This window comes from Theropithecus gelada, chromosome 2 (assembly GCF_003255815.1).
Source record: "Theropithecus gelada isolate Dixy chromosome 2, Tgel_1.0, whole genome shotgun sequence".
NCBI lineage: Eukaryota > Metazoa > Chordata > Mammalia > Primates > Cercopithecidae > Theropithecus > Theropithecus gelada.
The window spans coordinates 143085165-143102068 of record NC_037669.1 but is presented as its reverse complement, the minus strand read 5'-3'; the positions used below and the strand labels follow the sequence as shown (position 1 = coordinate 143102068).

Here is a 16904-nt window from a genome sequence, read left to right as displayed (position 1 = left end):
GTCTTACTCTGTCACCCAGGCTGGAGTGCAGTGGCGTGACCTCAGCTCACTGCAACTTCTGCCTCATGGGTTCAAGCGGTTCTCCTGCCTCAGCCTCCTCAGTAGCTGGGATTACAGGTGTGTGCCACCATGCCTGGCTAATTTTTTTGTATTTTTAGTAGAGACAGGGTTTCACCATGTTGGCCAGGCTGGTCTCGAACTCATGACCTCATGATCCGCCCACCTCGGCCTCCCATGCTGGGATTACAGGCATGAGCCACCACGCCCAGCCTGAACTGGCTTCTAATTGGTTGGTTAAGTAAGAATAGATTGAATGAAAGACAGAGTTTCCGTTCTAATTCAGATATTCTTTTCTACAAACAGAAACATTGTCAATTGTTGCTGTGGAACTAGAACTGAAGGATTTCATGAATGTTCTCCCAGAAGATGGTACTGCAGCATTTTTCTTGCCATATCTTCTCTATTGCAGTCGAAAGAAATCATTGACTTAAAGGTATCATTTGAAAAATACCATAATGGCATTTGAGACTGAATTTCTAAAAATTGAATGCCAAAGTACAAGTAGAGGAGTTTTTGACTTTATATATATCACACACACACACATTTATGATGCAGATGTTTTCAGGCTGCTTACCTTACCATGTAGTGGTAACTATTCATTTCTTAACTTATGACCTCAATCAATTTAATTGTCTAGAATGTAAAAAGTGTTTAAGACATAAGAATTCCTCGGAGAAGCCATATATTTTTTAAGGTGGGGATTGACTTTTATTCCAAGGAACAACATCAGTTCGCTGCTGTTGGAGACATGACAATCATTTTCATCCCAAGAACACTTTAAGGAAACATTTTGCAAGTATGCTTGAAAGAATGTCACTAACTGGTCCAGAATTTTATCTTCTTGATTTTTCCAGATTTCTCTATGTTTTTGAGAAAGATGTTAATGTTTTGCCATGGTAAAAAATTTCAAACCCCATTTTTTTTGTTCCTTTTCTTGTTACTTTAAGAAAACTCATGCTCTGTTTCTCTGAATCAAATGAAGAAGTTTACAGAGCTAACTTTCTTCTTGTCTAGCTATTAACATTATTTGTCAAATGCATGTTTTTTTTCAGCCAAAGCCTTGTTTCCATTTTTTGTTGATGTGTACTCTTGCTGTTTTAGCTAGAGTGTATGTGAAAATAAAGAAATATATCATTGTATTCACAACCATGTGTCTTTATTTATAATTTCTTGTTTAAAATATTTTTAGTTCAAGTTTAGTTCATTGATATTATCCTCTGAATGCAGTTAAGGCTGGGCAGAAATTCTACTCCCGTGACATCTGCCACAGGTGTATTTTGAAGCTTTTCTTCTAATGGCAATGTTTATCCTTACCAGGATTTGATCTATAGAATTGTCTCTCAACTCTGCTTTTCAGAGTTGGACATTCCAGATAACATCCTTTAGACCATCTCTTCAAGGGTTCACAAAACTCAGATTTGCGTCATTCTATTTTATTTATTTTATTTTTATTTCTTTCTCTCATACCTTGCCCATTCCCTCTGAGTATTAGGTGTCATGTCAATGGCATGTTAGAAGGATCAATGGGAAGGCAATGATTGAAAACATTTCAATGAACCTTAATAGTGTTCCTTTGAGGAGCACCCAGGAGAATATCTGGTCATAGATCTTTTTTTAAATGCAGTTTTATACAACCCTAATAGTGGTGATATGATTAGACTATATGAATCCATTTTATTACCTAATGTACAAGTGTCAGTCATGTATCATTATATAGTCTGTTGATCTTTCCATTTGCAAAAAATTAATAGTTTTCCCCCACAAATGCACAAAGTTGTATGTTTTCAGTCTCTTTTAATGTTTATAGTCATTCTAAAGTAACATTCTATTTTACACTTTCACATACATTGTTATGAATCATTGGTTTTTCTCTTTTTTCCACTTATCACCAATTTATTTCAGTCAGCCAGACTTGGTGTCTATAGAAAAAGAAATTTTAAGACCATTATTAAAAATAATAATATGGTTAAAAAATTAGTAGATGGTTCTTTAAATGTATTCTAATTTTTTAATGTTACTTTATTCCTGACTCATTTGTATTTTTCTATTTTTCATATGTTTAAACTCTCATTCTATTGCTGCTTTATTTAAAGAAAGATTACTTTCCTCCCTACAAGATCTTTATTAATTGTAGAGGGAAAATGAATAACTTTACAATGGAGACACCTGGCAGACACCATCTTAACCAAAGCTTGAAGTTAACGAGTAATGGAACCGATCAATATCTTGTACCTCCTGATATGGTGTACTAGGAAAAACACAACATCATGCCATGATAGTCTTGCCAAAAGTACATAACCTAAATCTAATCATGAGGAAACATTAGATAAACTCAAATTGAAGGACATTCTACAAAGTTGCTGCCCTGTATTAAAAAAATATTCAGAGTAAGGGAGACTTAAAAGACATGCCAACAGTGCAGTACATGATCCGGGATTTTCTTTTTCTATAAAGAATATGAGTAGGATTATTAGTGACGTTGGAAGAAGATCTCTAGTTTTTAAATCATTGTTACTTTTCTGATTTTGATCATTGTATTGTGGTCATGTACAAGAATATTCTTGTTTTTAGGAAAGATAGGTGTATGTATCTATACACATCTGTGTGTGTACATACAGAGGGTGAGCATGAGAGGGAGACAGGAAAAAGAATGAGAAAGCCAATGTGGCCACACAAATCGTTAACATTCAGGGAATCTGGGTGAAAGGTATATGGGAATCTGAAATTATGTCAAAAAAAAAAAGTTTTAAAAGTTTCTCTTCATTGAATTAATATATTGTTATATATTCAATAAGCAAACTATTGTATTGGATTTGGGTACTTAGCTAGAAATAAAGAATACATAGTCCCTGCCTATAAGAAATTTAAAGCTACGCAGACTTTTCTAAGACTCATAATTAATGTAAACTTGCTCAAAGCTTTATTGGACTTATTTAAAGATGATTCAGACTGATAAACTTAGCTACTGATTTTATGGTCCAAAGATAGTTCAAACTATCTTTTTTTATTCAGTCTGCTTCTTTCAGTCTCATGCAATACTTTTTCTCTTTGCAAAAGTCAAATTTCTCTTTAATTCTTTATCCAGTGTTGATTTTTCCTTCATATTTGCTATTTGTTCTGTAATTTGTCCTATAGCTTTATCTCGACTTTCGTAACCAAGCAGTAATCTCCCTCTTCTTTCACGGTTGTTACACAGGAGGAATCTTCTCTGTGGCTGTGTACGTAGGGTTACCCTGTAGTACCATACTCTGCATGCCAGGCATTTGCACACATGAGTTCCCCAAATGCCTCCATGTTACTTACTCACCATTATTTTTCTGAGCAAGACCATCCTTTTGTGTGGTTTACATGCAACCACATGTAACCACATGGTTTACTAGTGTTATTTAAAGACTAAAGTTTTCTTTGTCATCATATTTGGCTCTCTTCACCTTGTTCAAGTTATTGGCATTAAATTTAGTGGCTTGTCTGTTAGAGTCTTTGATATTCTAGTGCTATCAGTGACTGCTCTAATAAAAAGGGCATTAATGTAAATAATGATATAAGTTGTTAGTATAAGACCCAGGAGTAGAAATAAAACTTTTCATTTACACTAAAGGTTAACCTTTCAGAGCTTTTTAAATCTTGAAATATATTTACATTTATATTTTCTTCATTTGTATGTTCCCTTTTTTCCCCATTTTAGGGAGGAAAGATATAGATTGGTTTTCTTTACATAATTTCCTCCTTTTGGGTTGACCGTTTCCAATTACAACAATCTTCAACTCGAAAGACCCAGGAAAGACCAAAACCTGCAGCCACAGTGCAGGAATCCTACAAAAAAAAACTGTTCATTTTTCTCCATTTTAAGTTTGTGTGTGTGTGTGTGTGTGTGTGAGTGTGTGTGTACCTACACATGGGGAGGGTTATTGCAGGGGTTGGGGAGCAGTGCATGTAAATTTTGTTTCTTCCCTGGATCTTTCACAAACAATAATCAGTAAGGTTCCTCCTTTCCCTTGGAAGCACAGAAAGACACTGCCTATTTGAAATTATATTATTTGGGATTGTCTTGGGCTTCTTTTACATGGAGGTGCCACCTAGAAAAAAAAATTGTTTTTTATTAAGAAAGAAATTAGATTTTAAATGTGTCTTATGTAAATAGTGGTTTGTTTCTTGGTAAACAACATGACTGCTCCCTTATATCAGCTTTAGGTATAATTACACATTTGTATTAACTTAGAAATGACTGGTGCTGTTACAAGCACTGGCTGTCAGGAAATGAGCAGTATCCCTCACCATTTAGCAGGAAAAAAACCTATTTGGAGGTAGAGAAGGAAGAAATCAGGGCAGCAGATTCACAAATGCTTCATATTGATGCTTCATATTGGGGGAATTATTTAGGAAAGTAGTTCCTTTAATTATATCTTTTATATATGGCTTCTAGAATTACTACCTGGATATTCACCTTCATTTTGTAGAACTGTGTAAGTGGTTTCCATTCCAGCATGAATGTGGTCGGTCACATGGCAGTGGAGTAACCAGATTCCAGGTGCTCTTGGAAACATTTCTAGGGTTTGGTATGTTCCAGGGAAAATGTCAAAGACATCAGAACTATAAACGCCCCTGTGCTTAATTAGAAAAATGACAAATAATGTATAATATTGTATATGAGAGTTCACTCATGTCATTTGTTAATGGTCAGCTCAAGGATATTGAAAAAAATGGATAAATCTGTTTTTTAAAAATTGAACTCGTTTCTGTGTTTAATACAAACGGTAAAATGTGGTCTTTATCTTCCTACTAAATCTTTGATATCCATATCAAGTGGGTGTGAAGATGTGATGAGAATGAATTCATCAATCAGGACTACCCACAAACCTCCTATACCTTGATTCTGGTTTGCCTGTTTGTCATAGCACTTAAGCTACACAAAAGGAGCTCAGCTGTGGCCCCATTTCAGCCCTAGCCTCACTTTTGCCGAATCTATCCTAGCTTGTCTGTGAAGCTTTAAGTCAAGGTAAATAATAAAGGAAGCAGAAAAGGAGGCTGATGAAAAAGACAAAAACCAGAGGCACTTCAGGGAGTCTCAACTGGAAACAATAGTTGGGTGCTAATAGTCTATTTCTACAAGGATAGAATTGAAAGCCCACTAAGAATACAATGTATCTATGTAAAACAAAATGCAGATAACAAAACAGGCTTTCTGCAGTATGCTTTTTGATAACTTCTGCATTTTCTAAATTAGCCCAAAGCATAAGGAAAAAGCATTTCCAGGAGGGCCACTGGCTTCTACTGAAATCAGTACTGAGAAAGAACAGAAGTAAGACTGAGATGTACAGACCAAGTTGCTTGTCACCTAACTAATCTTGCTCACCTCGAACCATTTAAGATACAGAACTTAGAACAGGCAGGGAAAGGGTTATAATAAAGTCTTGTGGTCTCTACTCTCATCCATCATTATGTGAACATTCCTACCCTCTTTGTTAGCAATTCCACTCAGTTGCCTTAATCAGGAATCTGTGAGCAGAAAATTCAGTTAAAAATCCAAATCCCAGGAAGAGCTCAAGGTGTAACAAAGGCTGGTGTGTCCGTTGAAATTGCTGTGCCTTATATAGTCATCCCTCAGTATCCGTGGAGGATTGGTTTCAGGAATGCCCCCTTACCAAAGTCCATGGATGCTCAAATCCCTTATATCAAATGGCATTTTCCATATAACTTACGCACATCCTTCCATATACTTTAAATCATCTCTAGATTATTATAATACCTAATACAATGCCTACAAATCATTTCATTTCCATGGATTCAACATAGTACTCAGTGCAGCAAATTCAAGTTTTGCTTTTTGGAACTTTGCAGAATTATTTTTTCCTAAATATTTTCAATCCATGATTGAATCCTGGATGGGGAATCCACGGATATGAAGCACCAGCTATACTCTTTGCAGCTTTTAATTTTTCATAAGTCTCTCTGAGGAAATGTTTTCTTCACTTGTATTAAAACATTTTCAAACAGCAAAAGTAATTGCCGTGGATAGCTCTTACCTTGTATTGGAAACTATGGCCATGAAAATGTACAGTGTGTAAGTCTATTTCATTGCCCATTCCCATCAGATACCAGTTGACTTCATCTCCCACGTGCATTGTGAGGCCTTGTAGGTTTCCAAACATTCTTCCATTAATAGCTAGGGAAAGCATATGGTTTTATGTTACTTTTCAGGATATTTTAAACCAATGGCTATTTCAAAGAAAATATGATTATTAGGTTAATGTAAAGAATCTTTTTGATGTAATAGGACTTATTTTACTACAAATGAGGGAAATCGATACTTTAAAGTGAATAATATCATACACTGCTTTTCTAAGCACTTTGCACCAAAAGTCTTAATCTTAATTGTGGATTATTTCAAAGGAAATGAGATTTTGGAATCGGAAAATAAATTAGCAAATTATTTTGAGCATAATCCGCTCTTTGTTTTGAACAGAATTCTACCTCACATACAAAGTGAGGCAGAAGTGGTTCATTTTAAGACAAAACAAATGAATAGTCTCCAAATAATTTTATTTGAAAGAGAAAATGATAAAAAAGTAGAAAAATTCTTTTAGAATAATGTAACATACCATGCATTTTATTGCTTTCTATGAATTCCTCATCATCTTTGTTTACTTTTTCGGGGTGATCAGAGTATGTTTTGATGTTGTCATCTAAGTACCAAGATTCATTCTCATCAAAAACTAGAAATAGAAGGGCAAATTCCAGTTTCTTTCTGGGATTGAATACTTTCAAGTAATGTCTTCGACAGACAATCAGGGGGCCAATTAATCCACTGTAGAGATCCTGGAAACAAGGAAAATCTTCAGTAACCCTTGTGATGTAGGTCAGGATTTCAGAGAACTACAGGATTCCTGAGAACTCCACGGCCTCAGGAATTTTGGAGAGACTGATTGAAGTAGACTTTGCCCAATGTGGTACTGCCAATTTAGTAACTTTTTACTTGAAGTAGTTAAATTGGAACCATGGTGAGTAGTAGGTAGGTCATGTGGTGATGCTGACGTAACAGAATGTCTGCAGAGGCAAAAATTAACTCAGCTAATGAGCAGTGATTTTAAAAGAATCCCAAATGAACAGTGTTGGTTTGTTCTGTAAACTCATGAACTCTTGAGTATGAGCCAAGCACTATGGCAGTCTCTAAAAAATTCATAGATGAATGAAATGTATAATAATAAATATATATTTATTAATAATAATAATAAATAGCACCACAAATACCAGATTTATTTATTAATAATAATAAATAGCACCACAAATACCAGATTTACTCATTTGTTTGAGCCAGAACTCTGAATTATCAAGGAGCTACTTCCCCCTGGCTCATTCAGGCACTTCACCCACCTATCTATAACTCACTCCGTTTCTTTTCTCCCTCCTCACAGTAGAGGTCCTTGAAATTTGCCTCATGTATTACAACGGCCTCCCAACCTCCCGTCTCTTCCTTCTCCAAGCCTTCCTTCATCCACCAGAATGAATGATCTGAAATGCAAATATACTGCCATCCTTTGTCAATTTTTCAGTGGTTACCTGTGACCCACAAGACAATATCGAAACTTCCCGAATATGATCTTGAAAGGCCTTTGAGCTGTATCATATTAGGAAATGTTAGATTTTTGTCTTGTGTGTCATAGGTAGCAGCATATTTGCTAAAGTAGATTGCAAAACAGCTTATTTTCCTAGGATTTTAACATATAATTGGACCACAGGAAAATGCTAACCTCATCTTCCTTCAATTGTGTGTCTATTTTGGGAAGTGTCACAAAACAGATGATTTACATTTTACCTTAACTTGATCCACAGTTGAATAGTAAGCCCATGGAATACAAGCAGAATCCTCTGTTCCAGCTCCAGATCTTTCTGGGATTTTCCATACGTAAGTGAGAGTTTCACCTAAATTCATCAAGTGTTAATGGATCTGGTTGTTTTGGTTTATATTACACACACACACACGCACACAGCCTGGATAACTAGGACCCAGGAACTGGAAATGTCAGTGTAATTAGTTTTTAAAAATTGTGGTACTCAAGATTCTTTTCAGGAATTTAGTTTTAAGACAAACTAAGACAACATTTTGTCATTTTTTGGGTTAATTATAAATTAGCTATAACCCACTTGCCATACCACAAAGCTAGGAGGTGCACTTCCAATATTACAATTTGAAAAAAGTTTGCAACCAATCTCTTCTTAGCTTGAAGTATGTTTTCCTAACATACTTTTTTCTCTTCAGATACCAAGTAATTTTTCCCCAGTGGCTGGCACCTTTCCCGTAATCTTCTCTGCATGTGTGTATCTGGACTATGTTGTGTAATTCCCTCAGCTTCAGCATGGTCTTCCTTTCCTTGTCCTCTCTCATGATCATCCTTAGTGAGCTTATGATTCCTGGCGAGGAGCCATTAGACCTCTTGATCTCATGAGTCACCGACTTGCCACAGTTTTGTTTACCTTGCCTCCGGTCCCTCTAATTCGATCACACCATGGGCTGTTTTGTCACTACTCCCACATACAGGACATAACCACACCCTGGGCCTTGGCACTTTGAAGACGACTAGTTGCTTCACCCTCCTACTTTGCCAAGGCTCTTACCCTCTTCCCATGTGCTCTGGGCTTTTCTCCAGTCTGATCTGCATTTCCAGTCACTTCAGGGCTTCCTGTGCAACTGCTCACAGACCTCGGCTTTTGGCCATGCCCACTCACCAATCCCAGCCATACTCATTTTCCATCCCATTTATTTAGACCACACCATTATATCTTCATGCTATCACACTAACCTGCCAGAGTCTGACAGACATTCACAAGAGAATCAAGCAAGATGACAGAGATGGTCTCAAGTGATATGGTAGACATCTTACTTTTTCTTCAAGCCTCAATCGGAGCTGTTCCTACGTCCTCACCCTTTTTCTAAGCAGCAAATTTCACTAGAATATAAAGTATTGATTCACCACCTGCACATATTACTGTCTTGCCATCTCTGCTTTTACTTATTCTCACATGCTGCAAAATAACATTCCCTTCTCTCTTCCACACCCCTTTACAACCTGTTCTTCTACCAGTGGTCAATGCCCAAAACTTTGGGATCATGCTTGACTCCTCTCTTCCCTAACACTCCCTAGTGCCCATTTTCCAGCAGGTCCTTTTAGCACCTCCTTTAAAATAGAACCAGAATATGATAACATCTCACCACTTCAGCTGCTTCCACCATGTTCCAAATCTCAATGATGATGATGATGATTTTACCCAGATTATTGCAATGGTCCTTAACTGACCCCAGATTCTGTCCTTGCCCCCTTATGGTCACTTAACCACACATCAGCCAGAACAGCCCCTTAAAAAGTATCCATCAGAACATCAGTCTTAAATCTCGAGTCTGAGGTCCTCCCTACTCCATCTGGTTCCAGCTCTCCCTGGATCTCATCTCTAGCATTCTGTCCCTTGTGTGCTCTTCTCTATCCTCTGGTTGCCTTACTGCTGCTCAAACACACCAGGCATGCTCCTATCTTCAGGGCCTAGAATCTCTTTGTGCACAATTACCTGAATTTCATTACTTCTCAATCTTTAGGTGTTTTCAACAATGCCACCTCCTCAAGGAAGCCCTCCTGACCACCCTACCTAAAAGAGCACCCTTGCTACTCCCTGGTAAGTTATTGAGAAATAGTCTTTTCCTGGAAGCCAACTTTATAACTAATAGAAGAAAAATATGGTTCTTGTTAAAGAAAATGCTCACCTATGTATATAATCTGTTTAAGATTTTACTCTGTGTTTATTAAAGAAACATTTGATGATCCCCTAATACATGCCAGATACTGGACTAGATAGGGGGAATTTAGAGTTCCAAGTGGCAGCCTCTGGCCCTTAGAACCACATGTGCTGGAGGCAGGCGTGGGAACACCCAGCCACATGCGGTGTGGTAGATGTCCTTTGAGCTGTGTTCTAGCTGAGCGAGGAGACAGCATCTCTGATTCACCCTTGAGGATTCATAGATGTCCACTACATTCGGGTTTTTCTCTTAAGCTCTCCTGTGGACTTTTTTTTTAGTATGAACATGTGCATGTACTTGCATACACACAGATACCTCCTTGCATCCCCTCTTCACAACTACCTCCCTTTTCACTTTCTTGGTCCAGACTCTCTATGATGAAAGTCATTTGTGGAAAGGCTGTATACCCCTGTTAAAATGCCTCCCCCCCACCAACTCTGCACCATGAGTACCTGGTAATGTTGGAATAACTGTAGAACTCTCTGTTTGTACCCCATGGGCATGTATTGAGTAGGGCCTTGTGGCCATGTTTTTAAAGATAATTTTGACTTTGTCTCCAACATCTGCATGAAGTTGTGGACCTGGCAAAAGTGAAAAGGAAAAGTGGCTTGTATATCTGTCCAAGCAGAAGGTCTAACTTAGTAATAAAAGCAAAGATCAGCAAAGATAACTTGTTTCTCTCCCCATGGGTTTGTGCTGTAATACTCTTGGATTTATACTGCATCCCAGGGAATTTGGAATCAACACACTGGAAATAAAGATGGAGACCATTTGTTTATCTCTTAAGAGTTCTAGGGGAGGTTTGGCCTGAAAGTCCTTTACAGAGTACTGGTCTAATCATGGTGGGTTGGATATCTGGCCAGGAGTCATTTTGCAGCCCTTGGTGTGGGGATACCCCTCCCATTTCTACCCTTTATCAAATCTTAGCTTGTCTCTTGTCTGGTAGGATTTTTGTGCTCCAGGAACAATGCCATTTTGCCTTGGTGTCTTAGTGTAGGGGTTGAGGATAACCAAGCCTCAGGGGAATGCTGACCATATGGGAACACAGTGGGGTGGGGATAGGAGTGGGGATCCCTGCAATTGATAGTTTTGTAGAAATGTCTCAAGACCAGTGTTGCTCGAGTTCTAGACATTCTGTCTTAAAGTGAATCCTAAAAAATTGAAGGAAGCTTTTGCTCTGCTTTGTGCAGTGTGTGGTACCATTTTTTCTTTTCTTTATTTCCTGTTGTAATTAATTTCCTTTTATATATTTATTCTTATAATTAATCATTTATATTTTAATTTTAAAAGTAAATAGCTATAATTTGTGAGAAATGAGTAGGATGATGGGGAGAATTTGGTTAAGAATTTCATTAGGGCCAGGTGTAGTGCCTCATGCCTGTAATCCCAGCACTTTGGGAGGCTGAGGTGGGTGGATCACTTGAGGCCTGGAGTTCGAGACCAGCGTGGCCAACATGGCGACTAAAAATAAAAAAATTAGCCAGACGTGCTGACTCATCCCCATAGTCCCAGCTACTTGGGAGGCTGAGGTGGGAGACTCACTCGAGCCCAGGAGCGGCAGGTTGCAGTGAGCTGAGATCACACCACTGCACTCCGTCTTGGGCGACAGAGCGAGACTCTGTCAAAATACAGAATTTCATTAGAAAATAGTTTCTGGGAACTTCACTAAAACTACAGGCATCAATTCGATAAAAACAAAATATATATAATTTTATCAGTATACAGGATAATACATTGTTTCTAAGAGAAATAAGCAATATTTTACTATGCCATGTTATTTAATAAACTTAGGTCTTATTTTATTAGATAAGTAAGTTTTAAATTTTTATTTGAACAACTTTGATACATGAACCAAGAAAATGAAACCCATAGATATGAATTGACTGTTACTGCAGGTAGCATCACATCATTAACCCACACCTAATAAACTGGAGCTATTAACATACCTAGAATTCCCAGATGTTCTTCTTCAGCTTTTCTCTCCACTGGAACACGGAACGTGTTATCAGTATACTGCCGATACACAACTTTCTTGTACTTCGAGCCTATGTAAAACTCTTCCTTATCTAAAAATGCATTTGAAACACTTTAAAAAAAAACAAAACAAAACTAAGGTTAATATTTGTCTTAATGAAAATGTAACTTAAGTTTTAAACTTTAAATTTTGAATAAAAATATAGCTTTTATTAGAGTAATTATAGTAGTTTTTAATCATCACTCTTCTATCCAAGTAAGAAAGAATAATAAGACTTTAAAAGTATGTGTGGTAGAAGGCACACCTAGCCATTTGAGTGTAGTCATCTGAGTCCTGGCCTCTACCCTACCACTAGTGAAAATTTCCTCCAGCTAGTCACTGCCTATTGGAACCTCAGTTTTTTCATCCCTAAAATGAGATATTCGAACAGATCATCTCTAAGATTACTTTATAACTCTAAAATTTTATGAGTCTAGTATTTCTGATTTATAGGAACTGAAATGGACATATTTTCCCAGGCATTCCCTTTTCCTGAAGTTTTCACTTCTAATGGCACCTGTAGCCTTTTAACCATTTTACTCAATTACAAAATAAATGTTTACTCCTTTACACTGCAAACCATACTCACTACTGCTGTGAAGCTAACCAGGTAACCACTGGTAGCCACAGGTCACCAGTTGTGCTATGCACCCTGGATCCGAACACCTGCCCACCCCGCAATCCCTCAGATCATCGCCGTGCGGTCAGTGCATGATGTAAGTGGGATGATGGAGAGGAAGGTGCTTGGAAAAGTACGAAGAAAGGGCTAACTAGAAGTGATGAGTGATGCTGCTCTAAATGAATGTTTCTGAAGCTCTATTAATCATCCTCTACTTACATCTATTCATACAGAATTTATTTTGTACTTTTCCATAATGCACATGTTACTGGTAATTTTGTGTCATATTTTCCTGTATAAGTTCTTGGAGGGTAGAGACTGTATCTGCTATATCACCTTCAAGCATTTAAAATATTCCATACATAACAGTTTTAAGAATGTGAAATGACTAACTTAGACTAACAATGAAAACTCTGAAGGAAAAATAAGCAACAAACTGTTGCTAAGGGGAATAATATTTCTGCTCTGAATTTGGAAATTAACTTTTGTTAAGTTTGAAAACAAATGACACATGAGGGCACATGAATGTGAGAAGACACTGAAGCAGAAAAGAAAGCAAGACTCCAAAGGATCAAAGGAGGTAAATGGAAATTTTCCCTTGAGGAAATTGAGAGAAGCAGAAATGAATGAGGACAAGTTCCTAGGAAGTGTTTTGTTGTTGTTTTTGTTGTTATTGTTTAATGCAACTTTTTTTCTCTAAAATTTGGTGTAATTCTTACTTCTCTGAAAAGGAAACCTAAAATTACAGCTGAAATTGGGAATCAGAGTCTGGAGAATTACTTCCGCTCTTGTAAATGATGCAGCTCCTTCTCCCACTGCCTTTGTGGGGAGTAATCCCATTCCACCTCCACTGCTGCGATATAGTATGTCCTCTCTCCCAGGTAGAAGGTGGAATCCTCAGACTGCCGCCTGCATTGGTTCACAGTATATTTTTGCTTCATGCCGCCTGTGTAATGATCAGTTGTAAGGCATTCAACATTAAAGGTCCCTGGAGTGGTAAATGAGAAAACATGTCACTTCTTTGCTAGTGCCCTCTGGGGCTCTCCACCTTCCTCAGAATTAATGCTGAAGTCCTTATTGTGGCCTCAGTTAGGTGATCTAGCTTTCCACACCTCTGATTACATCCCCTCCTGCTCACCCTGCTCCATGCACCAAGGCCTTTTGCTGTTCTTAGAACAGGTCAAGTGTGTGCCTGCCTTGGGACCTTTGCACTTGCTGTTTCTTGTGCTGTCTCCCCAAAATATCCTCATGGTTCATGTCCTCATTTTATTCCGGTCTCTCCTTAAGTGGCACCTCCTGAGAGAATCTTTTTTTTTTTTTTTTTTTTTGAGACGGAGTCTTGCTCTGTCCCCCAGGCTGGAGTGCAGTGGCGCGATCTCAGCTCACTGCAAGCTCCGCCTCCTGGGTTTACGCCATTCTCCTGCCTCAGCCTCCCGAGTAGCTGGGACTACAGGCGCCCGCCACCTCGCCCGGCTACTTTTTTTGTGTGTGTTTTTAGTAGAGACGGGGTTTCACCGTGTTAGCCAGGATGGTCTCGATCTCCTGACCTTGTGATCCACCCACCTCGGCCTCCCAAAGTGCTGGGATTACAGGCTTGAGCCACCGCGCCCGGCCTTCCTGAGAGAATCTTGACCCTTTCCCCTCTCAGTCACCACCCCCTTCCCCTGCCTTATTTTTCTTTATGTACTTATAATGACTTGACATACATGTATTAATATACTGGCTTGTCTGTCTCCCTGCATTAGAATTGCAGCAGCTTAAGACATCTCTTTTGTTCATTGTTGTATTTACATTTGTTGAAGGAAGGAAAGGGTGACACTGGATTGGTCTTAAGTTTCAGTGGCATATCGTAAACCAAATAAAGCCTGAAACAAGCTAGCATATTTTCACATTTTGATTAAAATTCTTTCTCTTCTGTTTTAGTTTGTTTTACTCATTCAGAGCCAGGTCTATAGATGTCTCTGAATCTGCATGGCTACAATGCTAGAATAGAATATTCACTTGCAACCAACAAGCCTCTACTTACAGGCTACATCTAGGCTACAGAGACATGAAAAGTTTAGGTGCAGAATATTTAGGGGAGTCATTCCCCTTCTAGTCTGATTTTCCAGCTGTCTTTAAAAGGACCATAATCTAAAAAGGGATCATCTTGAGGAGCCTATGGAAACGGAGAAAACCACACCCTGTTCTTTTCTTACTCCGCATTCTCCTCAGTAACTACGAAACAGACCCATCTGGTACATACTTCAGCTGCTAGTAGCCTGGACTTGCTCTTTCAGAGATAGGAAGGGCACTTGGAAGGCTTGGGGAAGAAATACGTTTATCATCCAACACATTCTGCTACAGATTTTTAAACCAAAACTACACAAATTCATCTACTAGAGATTTGGCTTTAAATAAATATACCTTCCGTGTCAGGCCACATGAGGAGTGTAAGACTTGTTTGAGGGAAGAGGTTTACTGTGTCTCTCCGTTCTCCTCTCCACAGATATGTGTTTCCTGAAAAGTATATTCCATGTACATCGGCCTCATTTCCAACGCTGAATAAGTACCACACGACCGAATCTCCTTTGCACATATTGAGACCAGGCTGATTCCCATACATGAATCCATTCATGGCTGTGAAAGTTGGGAAGTAACAGTTTGGAAGTGGTTTAGATTCTACTACGTGGCAACCTCACAGACTTTCCAGGACCAACTTTGTTTTTTTAATTTTTAATTTTTAAAAGGCCTATTCAGGCCTGCCCACGCTTTATGTGTCAGGAGTGTCCTTGCAACTCCTTGCCGTCCCTGGCACTTCCAGAGCAGACGCTGGCTGAAAGGACCAGAGCTGAATGCATAGTTCTTGAAGTTCTATGCTAGTGTCCCTAGCAACCTGGGAATCCCACTGCTCTTCCTGGCTAAAACAATGATTCTGTCATTTCCAGTTCTTTAAGTGATTATATTTGTGAGCACCCAAATCTGCGAATTATAACAGCTTTTTCTGTGTACCATATACTGGGAGTGTGTTGCTGTTCTAGGTGAAAAAGTCTAATTCATCTTGAATAACAGGGAAGGTCATATGTAGGAGGTTTTTTTCTTTATCTTGCATATTTAATTATTTTTGATGAATAATATTCTCAGTGCTTCCAAATATACAAAAATGCAGAATCAAAAGAGATATTTTAAAGGTTGTGGGTAGCGTGACTAGTACCTAGCTTGAAAATACCAGTTTGTAACACAACTTTACATGTTTTTCTTCTACTAGCTACAATAATTTTTACTGATGTCCATTAATGGTGTGGGCCTTTTGAATAATGAACTCACTGTCTCTGAGCTCTAACCACTTTTTAGAATTACACTAGGTATTAAAAAAATCTAATATTAGACTTAAATAAAAATCTCTGGGGGTATTCCAGGGCACTGGTCATTTTTTGAAAGCTCCCAGGTGATTCTAATGTGCAGTCAAGGGTTAGAATCATTGAGGGCTGAGATCATCTCTTTCTGCATATTGAATAATCAAATGAGCCTGTCATTATTGAGCCACACATGAGAAAAGCATCTGCTCCAGTAGTTTTCAAACTGTAGCGTTCATCAGAATCACCTGCAGAGTTTGTTGAAAATAGATTGCCGGGATCCATCTCCAAAGTTTCGGACTTTGTAGTTCAGGGTAGTGGTCCAAGAATTTGCATTTCTAATAAGTCCCTCAGTGATGCTGAGGCTGCTGATATAGGGACCACACTTTAAGGACCATTCATGTAATTGACATATCTTGAATTAAGTGAAATAATGACTAATTGACTGACACATCAAATAACCAATGATATTACCTTCAGGACACTATTGTAATCATTTATTGAAAAATAATCAATGAGCAAAGCTCTTCACATTTTGGTTTAGTTAAAAGCATTACATATGCAGTACTAAAATAACTTGGTAGATTGGTGGATGATGCAGTACTTACAGTGCATTTTATTAGATTCCTGAAAGTCTTCATCTTCCTTATCCACCTGATCAGGTGCAGTTGTAAACATTCTAATATTATCTTCCAAGAGTAAACTCTCATTCTCATCAAATACTGTAGGAAACAAATAGAACTCCTTGTCTACATCTTTCTGTAAATCAAAACAAAATGAGATGAAGACGGAATGAGTAAAACAGAAGACTTCCATGTGCACAATACTATTTGTGCACAAACACACCTAAGGGAAGGAATGAGAACAGAAGTTTCTGTTACTCTTTGTAAACTAGGGTTCATGAAATATTTCAGTTCACCACCAGAGCTTTCTTTGGTATCTGTTTAGTGGATTCGTGGTTCAATATAGTAATCTGAGCCTCTCTCTGCATCTAAAGGTTCTAACTCTGCCTTCCTGCTCACATTGCACATACCAATTGAAGCCACCAGAGGGAAAAAAAAATTGTTAAAATAGGAGAGAATATGGGTCTGT

The 16904-nt window shown here is 38.1% G+C and overlaps 2 protein-coding genes across 4 annotated transcripts in view; one reads left to right on the top strand and one right to left on the bottom strand.

Moving 5' to 3' along the window:
* The window catches only part of HPS3 (HPS3, biogenesis of lysosomal organelles complex 2 subunit 1), a 44849-nt gene extending 43402 nt beyond the window's left edge, over window positions 1-1447 (top strand). For both annotated transcript variants that reach the window (XM_025374684.1, XM_025374677.1), the window contains one exon: window positions 364-1447. In XM_025374684.1, the coding sequence (XP_025230469.1) occupies window positions 364-491 (128 nt within the window). In that variant the 3' untranslated portion in view covers window positions 492-1447. The remainder of the gene's footprint in view (window positions 1-363) is intronic.
* LOC112618061 (ceruloplasmin) overlaps window positions 1-16904 on the bottom strand; it is a 59694-nt gene that overhangs the window by 9386 nt on the left and 33404 nt on the right. The window contains exons 10-19 of one of the 2 annotated variants that reach the window (XM_025374670.1): window positions 16421-16571; window positions 14884-15096; window positions 13258-13465; window positions 11791-11930; window positions 10297-10425; window positions 7874-7980; window positions 6660-6876; window positions 6084-6223; window positions 4505-4667; window positions 746-1979 (exon numbers count right to left, since the gene is read on the bottom strand). In XM_025374670.1, coding sequence (XP_025230455.1) covers window positions 1963-1979; window positions 4505-4667; window positions 6084-6223; window positions 6660-6876; window positions 7874-7980; window positions 10297-10425; window positions 11791-11930; window positions 13258-13465; window positions 14884-15096; window positions 16421-16571 — 1485 coding nt within the window. In that variant the 3' untranslated portion in view covers window positions 746-1962. Of the gene's footprint in view, window positions 1-745; window positions 1980-4504; window positions 4668-6083; window positions 6224-6659; window positions 6877-7873; window positions 7981-10296; window positions 10426-11790; window positions 11931-13257; window positions 13466-14883; window positions 15097-16420; window positions 16572-16904 lie in introns of those variants that run through there. The other variant, XR_003118017.1, reaches the window with a different exon arrangement.